Source organism: Nylanderia fulva, unplaced genomic scaffold, assembly GCF_048542155.1.
Source record: "Nylanderia fulva isolate GAGA-0341 unplaced genomic scaffold, ASM4854215v1 Scaffold40, whole genome shotgun sequence".
Taxonomy (NCBI): domain Eukaryota; kingdom Metazoa; phylum Arthropoda; class Insecta; order Hymenoptera; family Formicidae; genus Nylanderia; species Nylanderia fulva.
Window position 1 is genome coordinate 782,455 of NW_028190477.1, and position 18,653 is coordinate 801,107.

Below are 18,653 nucleotides of genomic sequence, written 5' to 3' on the forward strand. Positions count from 1 at the left end.
CATTTTTCGAAGATGGAAAATCGAGAACCACGGCTGAAATGAATTAACGCCGCGGGCGAATTCAGAGGCGTGTAATGATCGATCGCGTTCGCATTTATCGGCGAATAAGCGAGCGGCGAGGTCCTCCCGTATACAAAAGCTTGTAAAAAGAAAAACATTTTGATATCTTCCAACATCGGTCGGTCGGCGCTCACGGTGACGAGTGACTTATTAATAATCCATAATTGCTTCATTATTTTCAGCAAATTCATTGCTGTCTCTGAAATAGCCTTGAATTATATCTCACAGGTATTATTTCTCGTACCGAACGTTGAAATATTATTCTTATTTTCCTTTGCCGTTTGATAAATGCTCGTATTCTTAAAAACGTATGCAAAATATGATATTGTCAGGAAGAAATTAATTAACGAAGCTCTCTGACGGGACAGAGCAATGTTTAAATGCGCGTATATATAAAAAAAAAAAAACAAGATAGGTTTACTTTCCGATGAGAATAGAAAAAATCGCGAGAGAGAAAGAGCAGAATAGAATAGATGCACAATGAGGGAAGAGAAGTTGCGGGCACTTCGTTTGTAGCCTTTCTGGGTTAAACGCGAACTGGGTACATTCGCCGCAAAAGACGGAAGAGTCGGGAAGGAGAGGATACAAATGCGCGTGCCAGCAAAAAAATGCGGATTGGGCGAGGTCGCGGCAAAAACCGATAATTAATTCGGTCACATCGCGATGGTCTACTCGACAGCTTCTTCTTTTCACGCTCCCTCTTTCTCTTTATCTACTTCCTCTCTCGATGTTGTCTCACCTCCTCTCTCTCTCTCTTTTTCTCATTCGCGTTCTTTCATCTTCACTCTCTCGGCAATCTCTCTTTTGCAACCGCTTCAATCGCTCCGAGTTTTTTTCCCGTAAAAGATATTTGCTTTGCATCGAAATAAAAAAGAGGGAGAATTGGTTTTCTTTCTTCTTCTTTTTTTTTTAATTATTCGAGACCGCACTTAATAAATAAATATAATAGTTTTAGGAAAACAAATGCGAACAGCGGACGGGATATTGGGATTTATGATGAAGAAAAGAAAAATAAAATCTGTGTGATGGGGAATATATCTCGTATTTTAATTTCGTTCTCTTTTATTCTCATAGAAATTTCAGTTAATACTGTTATTTCATATTACGCTGAATTCATGGCTCGTGAAAAAGGAAATATATCTGATTCTTGCAAAATATACAGGGTGTACACATATAGCTACGTTATATTTTCATAAGTCGAGGGACGATATATTTAGTTGGGTGCGGCAAAAGATGAAATGTTACGTATTTATCTGGGTAGAGAGGCGCGTTTTGTGCGCGCTGCTGAGATTAAATTAAAAATCAAATTGATCGCCGCGGCTTGTTCGGCATGTGATAAAGTACCCTTCGCCTTCCCGGCCACCCTTCGCCGATGACTCCATTCCGATCGTCCTGATTTCGCTTTGGAACAACCCTCCAGCGCGCGCCCCTTTTCGAGTGGAAATATTCCATCCCTCTCTCTCTCTCTCTCTCTCTGCAAAATATCAGAGCCATTACGAGAGAGAAGACTTTGTCGAAAATAATCTCGTTACACGACGGTAAAGCCAATCAGCGAGCGAATAAATCGCATCATTGCGTTTGAAATAAATCTAATAATTCTATATTCAACGATATTGATTCGGACTCTGCCGGTGGAAAATAAATCGAAACGCGCGCGCGTTTAATATAATAATCGTGTTTGTTTTTTTCCTGTATATATTATTTTTCCTCGGAGAGAAATACTTCGCCACGTACGCAATAATTAATCTTAAATAAAATGACGAGTAAATTAAAGTAGTGAACTCGCCGTGCGAAGAAACATCGCCGTTCATCAGAATGTCGATACGCTGCTCGTTTATCAAACGAACTTTACCGCCGCCAACACTTTGGCGGACCAATAATAAGCGACGTGTTCATCCCAGCTTCCGAGTCTGCGTATCGTCGTTCTAACGCGTGCCGTCCGAGTAATTTGACCATTCACGTACCCGCCAATTTGCGCGTTTAGCGTGACAGCGCAGAGCACACACACACACAGGCGCATTATTTTGCGCCGGACACGATTTATCTCTCTTACTCTTTGCACACAGGCGAGCGCAATTTATTTCCTCCAACAGGCGGAAATTAAAATCGATCATTGGCTCGCCCGTATCGCGGCGAGATCCCGACCAGATCCTCTCTCTTTTTCTTCTCCCTCGAGATGTGTCTTCAAACTGTTCGGCCGAATGGGGCCCACCTAAATAAATAATGACGGCCAAATTCAATCGGTAGGTTATTCGGGTCACTTGACTCTCTCCTCGTTTTATAACCGGAAGCTCAACGAAATCAAATCGTGACGATTGACTCTCGGTCTTTTCGATTCGCGACTACTCGCGACATTGAAGGTCTTTTCAATTGTTAATTACGTTTATCAACTCTTATCGCTTCTTTCAGTTTGATATTTTATCGCAATGATTTTTGTATTTTTCGTCTCTCAAACACGTCGTGAAAAAAAAAAATGTTTTTCGCGCGTCGAAACGATGTCGAGATCTTGTTGAACTCCGCAATTCTCCGTCCACACGTTTAATTTCCTTCCGGAAACAGGTTCGTGACGCTAACAATAGTTGGCGCACGTCGGCGACTTGAAAAGTGTATCACGGGGACGCGTTGTAACAACCAACGTGCTTTCTCGATATTATCGGGAAGCGATCGACGACGGTCCGGCAAAAGGCGAAGACTACCAACACTCTCTTTCTCCCGTTGACTTTAATTTCTTCTTCTTCTTCTTCTTTTTTTCTAATGAAATGAATGTCGCGTCGCGGCTGGAAAATATTCGTCGCACAATGAAAGCATCCCGTTGCAAATGCAAAATAGAGACACACGACGCATTCTGTCTGGGTGCTGTACATATATAGGTCGAACAGTTTTGCAGATTCAGCATTTTTCGAGCGAATTCGATTTTTGTTGCAATTTAACGGGGACGAGAATAAAATCGAACGAGAGAGCGTTTGTTATTTATGTATCTGTATACAGAGAGAATTTTCTCTTAGAATTTATATCCTGAAAATTATACTCACTTATGTTAATAATATCACGATAAAAATATTATCTATCACAATAAGATAGAAAATATGTTCAATTAATTTTACTATGTACATATCAATACTTTTTATTGTGCTAAATATTTAATCACAGAAGCTCATAAAATTCTTCCAATATTATATATTGTCTCACGATTTTCAAAGATATAAATTCTAAGAAAAAAAAATTTTCTCCGTGTAGCTTTGCAGATACTTAAAAAAATTAATTTGCAATTGTACTTTTTTCTCTTATATTGCGAATATACTGATACTTTCTCGCAGAGTAAAAACGTTAGGCAAATCAGCTGGTCGCGCGCAAGACCTCGAGGTAATAGATAAGTTACAACATGGTAATGTAAGTGGTTTATATTAATGGCATATTCGATTACCTCGTACGATTACTAACCCGTGGTATACGGTAATAATACCGGCGTCTTACTACCCGTCGTGGAGTGTTCTAGCAAAGTAACTCTGTGTTTTACGACTATATATCTATCGCCTGCGGCGAAATGTCTCGTTACCGCACAATGAAGATCTGCGGAAGAGCTATTTCTATAGCACCGACTCGGATGTTGGTTTCAGTGCGCGTGCATTAATGTCGCGGCAACTCGAATCGTCGATCATATACGTCGCGTAAGGGATTGGCCATTTAACTGTCAAAGTCATATGGTCGATATCCCGTCGCACTGTAAACGAGCGAATTAATAGCAAATTATTCGACGGCGCGAAATTAATTTATCAACGTAGAAAAAATGCGATATTTGTATGCGTATCAAATTTATGCGAAAATTTATGCTTCTGTCGGAATATGCACATCTGCCTCGGTTTACATACAAAGTATCGATGTATAAACCCCGGGGGAAAATTAAATAATTCATCTCTCTTTCTCTCTTTGCCGATGCGAATTCGCCGAGCAAACATTTACATTACATACTGAGAGAACAGTTTGAAAAAGGCACGCTTCAGTGGAGAACAACTGAATGGACTGGCATTGCGGATAAGTCTAGAGCCTAGACTTCGTCGGACCTCGTCGTATATACGAGATATCTCATAAATCACGTCTTACCTTCTTATAGTATGGCCGGACTGTTCAGGTATCGCCCTGGCCTCGCGATCCGATCTATTGATGGACTTTTTCGACGGAAGTCTTTCTTGTGTTACGAGCTCTCTCCTCGAGGAGATAACAATCCCCTCGAGGTGTATATCTCTATTTTATGCAACGAAATATATATATATACAGACGCGACTTTTAGAGAGGGTAGAAAGAGACTCTCGACGTCTATGTTATAAAGATGAATATGGTAAGGTGATCCAGCATGCAAATATATCTCTTCTTTCTCTCATAAAAAAGAAAAATGCATATTACTTGTTCAATATTTTTTTTGCGAATCAAAATAATTGAAATAAATTAAACGTAAACATTTTCTTTATCGCTACATAGAATTTTCTTTTAGAATTTGTCCTGAAAATCGTGATCATCGTGGGACAATATGATGTTGGAATTTTATAAGAGTTTCCCTGATTAATATTTACCACAATAAGATATAAAAAATATGTTTAATTAATTTGACTATATGCATTATTAATATTAATCAGAGAAATTCTTATAAAATTCTTTCCAGATGGATTCTAAGAAAAGATTCTCTCCGTGTAGATAGATTTGTTTTATTTCAATATTTTAATTAGATTAAATTTTACTACATATATAAAAAAAATATATATAATATTTACACAAAAATAAATATATAAAAAAGAGATGCATATTTTTTCCGAATTGTTCGTTGAAAAATTGACTGCTCGTAACTGCGGATCGTTTCCCTTTTCGAACTTCCTTAGCGAAGTACGATAACGAGCGAGCCGCGGTAATCTGGACATTGTCTAGATTTAATTGGACCAGAAGCGATCCCGGGAACTTTCTCGTTCTCGCATCGTCGCGAAAACGATAGCGAGTAGACTGAGTGAGGCGTCGGCGACGTACCGAGCTTTAATCCGGTTAATCCTCCGGAGGGGAAAGTTTGATTAAGTCCGCAAAATGGCTTGGTGTGTATAATTTACGGAAACTTCCGGTCTCTCTCTCTCTCTTTTTTCTATTTCTTTATTCACTGTGTCGACCTTCTTGGCAACTCCAAGATTCGCCATCGCCGCCAGACTCTTCGTTTGTCTTCGCGAGAAAAGGGTGCAGAATGTTCGCATAATTCCGCGGATATTCATCCATCTCTTAATCTGGTTAACGCCAATCGCAGTCGAATCGAGTTAGCCGAAAAATCGATAAATTCATCGCGAATGAAAGAGGAAAAATCAAACTCCACACCTGGATTTTTCTCCTTTGCATATCGATTATTGATTGTTATTGCTTCCACGATCTCATCCCGTTATCCGATCACGATTCGACGATGACGGAGCGCAAACGAAGAAGACGAGAAAAGATGCATCTTTCGATGCATATATATTCACTCGTTGTTTACCCAATTTTTCGATTAGAAAAATGACGGACGCTTTTCCCTTTTATCGCACGTAGAGATCTTAATTAAAGACGATACGATATCTCTCTTCTTTCGAATTATTCAACGTTAAAAATCTGGCGTTATATTTTGTCGAGAGCGAGAGATTCAACAAGGAAAATCCGGGAGTTCTCTTTATCTCTTCCTTCATGGAAACTTGCTCATATAAGCATAAATATAGCCCGGGATAAACCGTATACATCATATCCGCGTCAACGTGGACTCGATAAGGGAAGCTGTCTCTTCATCCTGACGGCGCATTTACATTTCGTCCTTAATCCTGCGCGCCAGTCGAATGTCCCTTTAGGACGCTCTATAGGAGGAATTATTCTAGACTCTCTCCAGATTTTAAGCTCTGTCCGACAAATCTATGAATATATATTATACTCGACTCGAGTAAATCGTGTTAAATGAATGTTGTCAAAACAAATTAGCAAAATTATCGTCTCGCGCGTCATTTTCGATTATCCGCGCGTTTTGATACTTTTCTTTTCTTTTTTTTTTTTTTATTATTGCAGGAACCAACTCTGTTACATTACATTACTGCCTGGCAGCGAGCCAACAGCTCTCTCCCGGTTATATTTTACAAACGGGCAGGCGTACACAATTCTCGAGCGAAATTATGACGCTAATTAAACGGATCGGTTTACGACGAGATGATTCGCGCCAAACAATAACGATCCCCTACGTTATTTTTCTCCATCTTCGAGAGGGAAAAAGCTGCGATAGAATATACATATTTTTAATGTTTGCCGCGTTAGCGACGAGTTTGCCACTTCCGCTCTTTAATAACGACGATAAGAAACGCGGCGGTTATTCTCTTCGACCGAGATAAAAGAAATTCGCACCTTCCTTGCACCACTGCTCCGTCATACGAGCGAGCGTTTCTTTCCGTTCCCGAGGACGTTGATAAATAAGTTCGAAAAACAAGCTTTTCTTCTCCGCCCGGAAGAATCTTCGATCTTTCGCTCGAGGCTCACCGTCTTCCGCTTCTCTTTCTTGGGCTTCTATCGGGCTGCCCTCTTTCATACCGATGTAATTGGATCCATCTGTCCACGGTTATAGATCGTGTCTGACGATTTATATCTGTTAATTTTGCCCGTCCGAAAATCGCGACTATATGTGTTTTATTTGTTCAACGCAATTTTATTCGCATTTTTATTTACCCATAGCTCGGCGTATTTTTCCTATAGGTATACGTACATGCATATTTTGTTATTTATTCAGATTCGGAGCGTTTTAGTGCTCTTTTTGGAGCCGCGTGTAAAAATATCCAACTGCGATATCGTGCGATAGATTCGCCCGCGAGATTACGATCCCGTGAACGATGACAGTTGTAGTTATACGTAGGAGGCACGTACTCTCGACCACGTAATCTTGAACTTTGTTTGTGTGTAACGACGTTAAATTTTATGAGACACGAAGTCCTATAACTCCATGCAGTGCCGTCTTTAGAAACGGTAATATGCATAAACGGATTGTCCCACAAACTTGTACGGATTAAATTTATCGGGACGACGACTGATTTCGAAATGTTGTATCATCGGCGATCTCTAATTGACAATGTAAGAAGATCGTCAATCGCCAGAGACAATGTTAAAAAAATTCTAATACTTTCTCGAAGAGATTTTATTGACGTATAAGAAGAAATTTGTATTCTCTCGGCGAACGAGAGATATTTTATTCCACTCGAGATGCATGCAAAAGAAATGATTTGAGTGCACAAATAGTGTAGGGAAGTTAAAAGATAGATTTTTACAACTCTCGCCGCTGGAAAAAGCCCATCCGATTAATTCAACGAGCTTTTCAAAAGCGCACGCAGCATCCTCGAAGCTATTCTGACCGATGCATCGCATAAGAAACACCGGAAGAGAGAGAGAGCATTATCCGTGAATGCTACGGCATTTAAATGTACTTTGCCGCTGGAAAATAAAATGCATCGCGCTCTCTATCCCGAGAGAGAGAGAGTTATATAAGCCGCGGTGATAACGTGCGTTCTTTGGGCTTGCATCCGCAGTGCATCGAATGCACCGACTGTTATCGAGAGTGAGAGAGAGAGGGTTGGTTTTAAAGAGATGCGCTCGAACAGGCGGCTATGCCACACAGAAATGAATTTCCTCTCTTCTAGTTTTTCGATTCCGGCGTCTTTCTTCCTCTCCTTTGCCTCTTTGTTGCTCTCCTGCATCTCTCTCTCTCTCTCTCTTCTTCCATTCTATCTCCGTCGATCTTCGTTTCCCGCGTCGCTTCCATCTCTCCCTCGCTTTCCCTCTCTTGGCTCCTCTAATGTGTGTCGGTGGGTCGATCGGTATCTAGGTCGCGGGTTTTGGCAGTACGGTCCACACCCTCCTCCTTTCTGCACCCTCTGCCGCCACCCTTTCTCCGAAACGCGACATCGCCCCGTATCCACCGCAGCTCTACGCAAAATTCAATTCTCGCGCGATGCACGTGATTTTTTTTTTTTTTTCTAATATACGAGACGTAACGAGATATTTTTTCTCTCGCACTAGAGTGTGTCTTTAACATTATCGATTTACTCTATCGTACAAAGATCTCGTCGATTTAATGAATTATCGAGGAATTTAAAACGAAGCGACATCGTTTCGGAAAATTCGTTCAGAGGATAATGATTTTAAAAGTTGCATAATGATGTACGCTTTATATTGCGGAGGAGAGAGAGAGAGAGAGATATTATGACGGAGTATTAAATATTCTATTTTCATCGCAGTCGATCCATCGCTGTAACGTGATCGAACTAATAGCCATTATGCCATCCACGTAAATACAGCGTAACGCGTTGTTGACCCAAACAAAATTTCCCGATCGTATTATCGGACCGTTGCATTAGCCTCCCACTCTATTAAATCCCGCGCTTTCGTCAAGGGTTCATTAAGGTAACAGGATTGACGTAACTCGTTCTCAACTCGTGTTCATATGAATTAAAGTTACGTTCGTTACGGCGGCTTAACTTTTTCGTAGATGAAGCAAAATTTTCTGCAACTGTCAGTGTTGGACTTATTAATCGATTAAAATTTTAGTTGACTAGAATAATCCATTATCAATTATATATTCAGAATTAATTTGATCGATTAGTCAATTGAAGCAAAGTATCGATTAATATAATCGTTATATTAAAAAATCACGATTTAATAAATCATGATTAATGTAATTGATTAAGTGTTCGTGGAATTATTTAATTGATTAATTTAATCGAATTTTTAAATTAGTATATATTTATATCTGACGGGAGAATATATTAGGTATTATAATATTATTTGTAGATTCTGTTTCTTATAACAGTCGAATAATTTAATTGAATAATAATTTAGCTGAATTTAATTAATCGATTTGATTACATAGAGAACATTTCATAGATTACATTAATCATGATTTGATAAATCGTGATTATATACACCGATTAAATGTTAATTGATTCCTTTTATACTGATTAATATAATTACACCGAGAGAATTTTATCTTAAAAATTATCTTGAAAATAATTTTATAAGAGTTTCTCTGATTAATATTTACCGCAATAAAAATATTAATATTTCTATTGTAGTAAATATTAATCAAAGAAACACTTGGACAATTTTTCCTACAGGTACTATATCCCACGATTACCATGATTTTCAGGGTAAATAAATTCTAAGAGAAAGTTCTCTTCGTATGTAGTCAACTAAAATTTAATTCGAATAATGTCCAACACTATCGCTTTAATGATCAGAATATTTTGAAATAAAGCGAGAATGACGATGAGAAAACAAACTGAATTGATATTTCGATCAACATTCAGCGATCAATATTTATTTGATGTTACTATATATGTATACTTGGCCGCGTCGCTTGACAAGGTCGCGTGACGACGACGACGCCCCGACAAATTGTGCGACATAGAATACTAAATATTAATCAGCCGAGGGATCGCGAACCTGATCAGTCTGATAGCGAACGGCGCGAAGGAACGACGCGTCGTTGACCTACACAAAGTATGTAGAGTACATACACAGTAATCTATCCGTGCATGTTATCTGAACATTCCATTAGTGTCGTATACTATATCCCGCGTATCCGGCATGTAACGCTCATTACATTGACATCGCTGTCGCCGTGCTGATGCTAACGACGAAAGTTTGCTCACGCAAGGTTAACGCCGATCGCTCCAAGTTTCGCAGATCGGAAAACTCGATAAATTTTCGCGCGATGAATTTCTGACCGAGTTTCCCTCTCTCGCGTGCGAATCTCTCCGGCTATCCGTAGCGAAATTGATAATTCGACCCTATTGTAACGCCGTTTAATCCTATTAGAACTCAACCACTCGACCATAATACCCTTCGAGGTCACGTAAACGGTAGCGATCGACTGCCTCCTCGTCCTCGAAATCGATCCAGGATCTGGAGAGAATGGACGTATATATGCACGTATATATTGGCGAAAATTTTGGATTATCTCGAAGCAGCTGGAAAGTACGTTTCAATATGCAATGTTGCTTTTCGTGAGCCTCGATCGCGACAACTTTTCACGTCACCTTTTATCCGTGGAGATTCGTGACTTTAGCTATTCGAAACTGCATCGCATGTTCGCGCACAGTAAGCTCGACGAATATTGTGCATACACTATACATATATACTTTACTAAACTTTGTACGATAAAAACGTGAAAATATTTTGCCCGCTGAAAATTTATATTTTGTAGAAAAGTCATGCAGAGCGCTTGATCGTTTTTCCAGAGCTCGCACAGAATGTCTATTTTCTGGAAAAAGCTGGGAAAATTCTTATATATTTTTTTTCTAATCTAGAAAATCAGGATATTGGAACTTTGGAAATCTTTTAGAAAAATTCTCTACTTGATAATTTTGTTCTTACATCGTTTTTATACTATATATCGTGTCTCTCTTTATTACAATTTTTATATAGTAAGAAAGTTGAAAATGTTATCTTATCGTTATTCTCTCTTTGTTCTTTTTAATATATTTATAAAATATATAAGCAGCTCTTTAATTTGTTCTTCGCATGAGTTAAATATCGCATTGGAAACCACGCACATTAGAAAATTTTTTTAAACAAAAATATCTGAAATTCTCAAGGAATTTTTTACAAGATTTAATTTTAGACACTTTGTTGTAAAACATTTACTACGGCGAAAACAAGTGATGGAAAAATAGGTTAGTGCGGATCTATACGTGTGCGCATATACATACATATGTGAATCAATTTGCAAATCTATATTTATGTGGAGCATCGTCGGTATGCCATTTCGAGAAGTCGCTGACGTCGCGTTGTCATCGTGGAAAAGTGATCTAGCGGCCGGTTGCGAAGCGCGCGTCAATCATAATCCGCGAACGAGAAAATCGAGAAGAGTTAAATGCAGACAGACAGGATGGGGGCTTTTCGCAACAAACGCGACGACGGAAGTCGACAGCGGCAATTTCGTTCGCGATCTTGGCGTCGTAAATGACGCACTTTCTTCGTCGCTAACAGATATATTTATGAATCGCGATTATTCTGAAATAAAAGACATTTACGAGCAACAATATTAAGAATACATTTAACACGTAATATTTCAAACTTTATATCTCTCATATTTAAATCCGAGATTTGTCGTATGTAACATATTAGGACGTAAATATATAGGGTGTTTCTCGAGGGATATTCTATCAGATTGTTTTTGACGTCTCGCGTACAGTCTTGTCTCTACGAATAGACGAGATGATTCAGAGACGCCTTTAAAGCGTCTCGTCTAACGAGAGCAAAAGAACGCGATGCCGCACAATCAAGACGATGTGCAACGTGCGTCTGCTACGCACGTGGTACTCGAATCTATGAATAAACACGCTGCGAATCTGCATTATTCGGCACCGATCACCTGGATTTTGAACGCGAAATACCAGTACGATATCGATAATCCGTAGCGCGAGACTGATTTGTCACTTATTTGCGAACGAAATATGTTTACGTTGACAATTCAGTACACCTACATATCATTTGCTACGGTTCTGTGAAATTTTAAACGGCAGTTCGACTGATTTAATTTTCAGTCACTCGTAATTTCAAACTTCTTGACCTCTAATAAAAAAAAATATTAATTTAATACCTGTGATTTTTAAAGAAGAAACGCGACCTCTGAAATGGTCTACGTACAAATAATTTCTCATTAGTTCTCAACAAGGTCTTTGATGTCCGAGACCTTTCTTCGTTAAAGTGCTAAGTATTCTTGCCGGCGAACAATAAGAACTTTGATCTCCTCTACTGCAGAAATTCGCGAAACACCAGCGCGTCTTAAAAGACTTGGACTTATTACCGCTGCTATTCGACTCTAGTAGACCGATTGCTAATGGTAAAACAAAGTTTAAGCAGAGATATATAACACGGAATTTCTTCCGTTTTTCTTACTCAAATAATCTCTCGTTCTTGTTGATTCTATTATTTGCATTTTTTTATTATTTATTCTCAAATTATTTTTATACTCTATTTTTTTTATATAATCGATCAGCGTTTTCTATTAAGAAGGAAAGCAAGAATTATGACATACTTTAGAGAAAATATTTCGCTGATTGTCTCTAAAATTCTCTCTCTTTCGGAAAACATTCTTCGGATGATCGATCGTACACTTAATCGTTCCGCTAATTGAACTTTTAATTGATCGCGCAGTAATTATTTCGTCTTCTTTTGCGTCACGATGATAATTGTCTCGATGCTCCTTCAATCATTTTCGCGGCTATTGACGGGATAATATAAATTCGAGATCGATGTTCGACGACTATATATTTCTCAGGAAAATTCGACGCGCTCTTCTTTTACTTGGCGAAGAAAAATGGCAGAGAGGAAAAGACTACGGAGGAGAGAGAACGTATATATCGATAATTTATTCCTTCGGTTGCAGTAGCGATTTTTTCAACGTGTCAGCGGCACTTTTACGCTCATATTTTATACGTCCGCCTGCATCGATGTCCCAGTCACACTTAAATGCGACGAGGTAATGACAATAATGTATGTCGCGTATGCCGCGAGAATCGATATACAAGTGACAGATACATGTAACATAAATAATCCTCTCTTTCCTTCCCTCGCGATCGCGAACATAGCTGACTCGGCGAGATACTTCCGTTGTCTGGACTGGACACTTATATACTTACATAGATAGAGAGAGAGAGAGAGAATTTTTTCTTAGAATTTAAACTGAAAATCATGCTAGGTAATCGTGGGACAATATATGGTATTGGAAAAATTTTATAAGGGTTGTTCTGATTAATATTTTTATTACAAATAACAAATGTTAACATCTACCGCAATAAAATATCAAATATGTCCGGTTATTTTACTGTCTACATATTAATATTTTTTATTGTGGTAAATATTAATCAAAGAAATTCTTGTACAATTTTTGTAGTACCATATATTGTCCCACGATTATTTTACGAATTTTAATTGTAATAATGTGACATTGCACAGAGAGAATTTTCTCTTAGAATTTACCCCGAAGATCATGATAATTTTATGAGTTTCTCTGATTAAAAAAAACATTTACAATAAAAATATTAATATCTACTCACAATAGGTAAAAAAATATGTTAGCTTAATTATTCTACGTACATACATATATTAATATTTTTTATTGTGGTAAATATTAGTCAGAGAAAAAATCTTATAAAAATCTTCCAAATAATTTTCAGGATAAATTCTAAGAGAAAATTCTCTCCGTGTACGTAAAGTACATACAATAATCGTACGAGAAATTTTCTGGCGTGCTTAGAAGCAATAAGCTTAGCGTACGAAGAGAAGAGGATGTTAATTATTCATAATTATTCAAGATGAAGTATAAGCTTACTGAGGATGTTTTCTCGAAACGAGTGAAGAGGCTTATAATGGGATAGTTTTAATTTTGGATTTCGCTCGGGAGGAATAGGAGACTTCGGTCGATATCTGGCAGCAACGTTGCTGCTATTCGGAGGAGAGGTTTCACATTTATCCTTATGCTCTTACTATACGGCCATTGCGAACAATAACCGCGGGGAGATTCGAATTTGTCGTCAAGTATGCGGCATCGTGCTAGAGAGCGTAATCTCGGCATACTTTATTAACTGGAGCACCGTAATTTGTGTTCGACAGAGGGAAACGAAAGAGAGAGAGAGAAAGAGAGTGAATCATCTCTTTCTTACTTCGAAATTGATTTAATTATTATTCATATTATAGTATAGCATGCTATATTAGTTATTCCTTATCGTGTTGTTTACATTATTCATAATATTGCAGCATATTCATGTGCATACACAAGTGCATGAGATGAATTATTTTGATAATTACGAAACTTTTCGAAAATGGTTGATAACGTTGTTCACCATCGCACGATATGGTTATTGTTGACGACTGAACTTGCAATTGTGTGTCTCAGTTAAATTCTCCTTTAATATTTATCTCTCACTTTCGACGCGCGCGTCCAACCCACTAACCGACTTTAAAGTTGATAGCGACGAGTGCTTCTTCAGCAGCTCTCGTAACCAAAAACTTTTGCCCGCATCGGGATGAATATAACAATACGAGTATCAGAGTGCATATCTGCGTATACGCGAAAAAAACGAATTATCTTTTAAACGAGGGAATGTTCGAAAAAATTTTTTAATCCGCGCGCAGAGAAAAATACCTCTTATATCCGACAATTATTTTTAATTTGAAGACCGGGAATAAAAATGCATATATGAATCGCATATTTTCTCGTAATATAATTTCGCATAAAACTCGTATATAATATATGTATATCTTTCATTTTTCCTCTCGATTCGTTCTCTTTTCCTTCGAAAACACACAAGTCCGATTACTTACATAATATCTGTGATTCAGTGACATCTCTTTACGTTTCTTCGCCGGCTTTTTTCTTTCCTCTCGCCTCAGGAACTCGCGCGACTCGACGTGATGCTCTCGAAGATGCTGGCAGAGTCGGCGCTCGCGATTTCCATGCTTTTCTTCTCTCTTCGAACGTACTTCGAAGCCACTATCGATACTCGCGAGAGGAAGTATCCACGAAGTGATCTCTTCGCGGGAAGATATATACGACGAGTGCTATATTGCGGCGCGAAACGTGCTCCTTGTTACTTCTCCTTCCTACAGTGGGCAGTGTTTATCCTTTTTCTTTCTTTCCACGGGCGATATCAGTCTTACATATTTATTGTCGGGGTTTCGCACTTATCTCTAGCGCCGTCATTATTGTCGCTTTTGCTCGCGCCCGCGCGATTGTTTCCTATGCGTCTGGCTCGTACGTTTTCTCCAACTCTATATCTCGTGCCTCCTCCGGCTCGCTTGCACCACCTACGTCGCGCAGATTTTATTTCCGAAAGACCGTCTTCGCGAAAGGGATTTGTGTCGCGGGATATTACGTCTCGAACGTCTCGAAGTCGGCATGGAGTCGGGAAAGAGTTCTCGTTTATTTTTTTCCTCTATTAAAAAAAATATATACGAATTGTTTTAGCCGCATTTATTTATTCTCCGATTGTTTCTTCAAGAAACTCCTTTCAGCGATTCGCTCGCTGAAAAGTATTACGAGCAATAACAATTTTAATGCAGACTCTTGCGGGAAGGGAAAGGTATATTACATTTCGAGAAAAATGTCTCCTTCGCAAATAAATTACATTATTCGGATGAAGAGAAAGAAAATACTCGGTCGACGATGCTTCCTACTGAAGTGTGTCAAACGTGAGGTAGAAATACGAAAGTCGAGCTTCAAGTTAGAATTTTTTTTTATATATCTATAGGTACTTATAGTCTGTTCATTCTCAGTCATCAATTTATTCTATTACAGATTAATTCTTTTTTTTTTTAATGAGAAATAAAATAAAAATAATTTTTAATTCGTTGAGATTTTCAAACTTTGTTAATGCGTTTTCGCACATAATCGCGGATTTTTCACACCTCGCTCGCCCGTTTGCAGATCTTATCGTATCCGACCGGCTAATAGTGCGCAAAGTATAAATAGTACGCGTTCAAAACGTCACCGTTATGGACCGGAGCTTTTAGCTCCGCCTGTAAAAACGTCGCAGTCCATTAGCGATGCCGACGATGCAATGTCACTTCGCGCGATGCAAAAATCCGAACGCTCCTCCGTGCGCGCATGCAGCCGAGGAATGCATCGTCCGGCTGTGTTATTATCCGCGCTGTCCGTAACGGAACGGAAATAAAATCGGACTCGGTAAAAGAGTGCGCCTTCCAGCCGCGTTGGAAGATATTAAAAACAAATTTGACATTTGAGAGACGCGCGCAAAACGCGGCACGATCTCTTGAAATATTGCATTTCGATTTTTTTACGAAATTAAAAAATTATATATTTTTAGTCTGCATGCGGAAGAATATTATCTCATTATTAATTTTTGCAAAATATGTATATACGCGCCATATATATATATATATAGACATCATTAATATCGATGCTAATTATATCGCCGCGGGAGCTGAGAATATCCATTCGATAATTGCCGATAATTTTCAAGAGGAATATTTTTTCGCTAACGATGAAATATCGCCGATCAGAGGGATCGGCAACACGTCAGAGATAATCGGCGACTCGTCGACTATTGTTCGTTCCGAGACTCCAAAGTGCGGCCGCTGCCAATATCGCGTACATCCGCGATATCGGGTCATCAAGTCCAGCCCTGTCCCGGACAGCAGCCGGCCGATAACTTACGCGACGCATCGGCGCGGCACAGCTATTAATATATACGCGGATAGAATTTACCCGTAATTATTCCGTCGGATTAACCGGCGATTTGATTCACGGCTCGATCCCCTCCATTTCCCATGGAAAACATTTATGGAGCTCTTGATCTTATTAAAACAACATACGGACGCGATGTGTAGACCCGCGGATAGATACAGACGTTGATGGATCGTCAAAGAATCGGTTCCGTCCAAGAAATTTGTCTCGTCGGGAATGTGGAATTTTATCCTTTCAGATTTGACGACGGTATGACAGCAAGTATGTATTTCGAAACTTTCTGTTCTCAGAAAAAAATCTCTGACGCGTCGCGATAATTGCGGAATAATAATTCAGCTCGTTAATCAATGTTACATGATTACGTAAGTGTGCACAGAGCGGTCATTACGAATGATTTCAAGTTGTACGCAGTTATCATGCGGCCGGTTATCATTCCCCTTCCGATCAGCTGTTGCGAACAATCAGCGAACAACAATATGACATATTGGTCATACATTGTTTATGTTCTCTCGCTGAATCGGAGCGCGAGTTACATTTTCAAACCAAGTTGTATATATTGTTCCGAGAATAAACGGAGATCGGTCAATTTTATCGCGAACGATTTATTTCCGATCCTATATACCGTATAGGAGCGTAAATCGGCGCGGCGTGTCTATCTACGCGACCTATCTATAGCGATCGATCGATCGGACATCAGTTACGTCGAAACACGTGACTCCGACAGAAACGTTGTATTTTTCGCAACGCTCGCGGCGAAATCCCGTCGGTCGTTAATTTAAAAACGTACATCACACGTTCTCTTTCTCTCTGTATGACCCAGTACCTCTTTAAATATATGATATCTACACAAATCTTTTTTTTTTTTTTCATACGTGTGCATAGCCATATACACAAATTGTACTGCTTTTAATTCCTACATCATATTACTACAAAATGTATAAATTATTCTTTTATTACGAAAAAATATTGGTTACTTTTATTATAAATTATTATTAGAGATTATATCGTGTTGTATATATATTATAATTATTGTGTCCAATTATGTATATATTTATTTCGTCTTGACGATAAATATCGCGGTCGCGCCGCGGCAATTAGAAGGAAGAAAAATGCAAGAATGCGTAAGAGGAGGAAAAAAAGGAAGGGGCGAATGAACGGGAGAGAGACAGACGGGAGTAATATGTCCCGGCTCGTTTGTGGGATTTGTGACACGACCGTGGAGTGGTTATAAAAAAGGGGACTCGGAGAGAGGAGAGACAGGAATCTCTCTTTACGCTCTTCTTTATGCTCGATGGCAGGTTCCTCTACACAAAGTGTCTCCTTCTCGCGCGAGAATAAATTATGAGATGTACCGGCTGACTGGTTCTGGCTAACTTGAAGTTTTCGATCTCTCTGTACCGGGACGAGAGGAAGAGGATCTCGCGATCGCGACCTTTTCATTCACATCGCGAAAGCTAGATACCTATTAGATAGAGAGAAGTATCCGTCCTTTTTCTTCGTCCACGCGAATGAAAGCGTCACGCTTTTTCCGCGTGACTTGGCAATCGATCAAGAATTAAATGACAACTTATAGACATGGATAAATGGCCAATCGTTGCGATCGCGCCATGATTGAGATCTTGTTAAAAAATTATTCATGGAATCTCGTGGATAAAATAAAATATGCAAACCGATGTTGCGTGAAAGTGGGAGAAAATCCGCGATGACGTTCGATGATGTCCGAGAATCTGACACGATCGTTTTGCGTCTAAATTTTCTCCCGCCGTATATTGTTTATTTGACGTTCTTATAATCATCTATTTATTATAAGAGCGCATATATATATATATTTTTTTTTCCGGGTGACCGCGCGATATACTGTTATACTCATATTTGCGTATCGTAACGGCATTTCGTTGCGCGAGACGTCGCCTCGGTTGTATTTGACGTCAATGTAATAGCCGTGAATGATATTCGTTAGCGTGTTTGTTTAATATCGGGAAACGTTACTACTCGACCGACGTCCGCATTCAATTACACTCGATCGGAAACCCATTGCAACACACGGCGCGTGTTGAGTTTTTCGCGAGGAGAGCAAAGATCGCGCGTGCTGTATGCGTGTGTGTATGTGTATATATATCATTAAAGCTCGTCGAATCCGTATCTTTGTGAATGGTCTTTAATTACAAGTTTATTGATGTCATCCGTTCAATCGCAATCTCAAACGGAAGCCCGATTATGAAAGGAGAATTTTTGTTTCGTTTTCTTCGCTTTTACAGAATTTCCAATTTTTTCACTGAAAAAAATTGCAATATAAAAATATCAGATATCTTTCATGTATAATTACATTCAACAATATTTATTAGCCACTTTGTCTTAA

General features: G+C 39.0%; 2 protein-coding genes across 5 annotated transcripts in view; one reads left to right on the plus strand and one right to left on the minus strand.

Annotated features, from left to right (window-relative positions):
- The window catches only part of LOC114936424 (Mediator complex subunit 20), an 87,546-nt gene that overhangs the window by 51,078 nt on the left and 17,815 nt on the right, over positions 1-18,653 (plus strand). The gene's annotated exons all lie outside the window — the stretch shown is intronic.
- The window catches only part of LOC114936417 (facilitated trehalose transporter Tret1-2 homolog), a 59,094-nt gene that overhangs the window by 35,893 nt on the left and 4,548 nt on the right, over positions 1-18,653 (minus strand). For both annotated transcript variants that reach the window (XM_029309585.2, XM_029309588.2), the window contains exon 2: positions 14,413-14,895. In XM_029309585.2, the coding sequence (XP_029165418.1) occupies positions 14,413-14,436 (24 nt within the window). In that variant the 5' untranslated portion in view covers positions 14,437-14,895. The remainder of the gene's footprint in view (positions 1-14,412; positions 14,896-18,653) is intronic.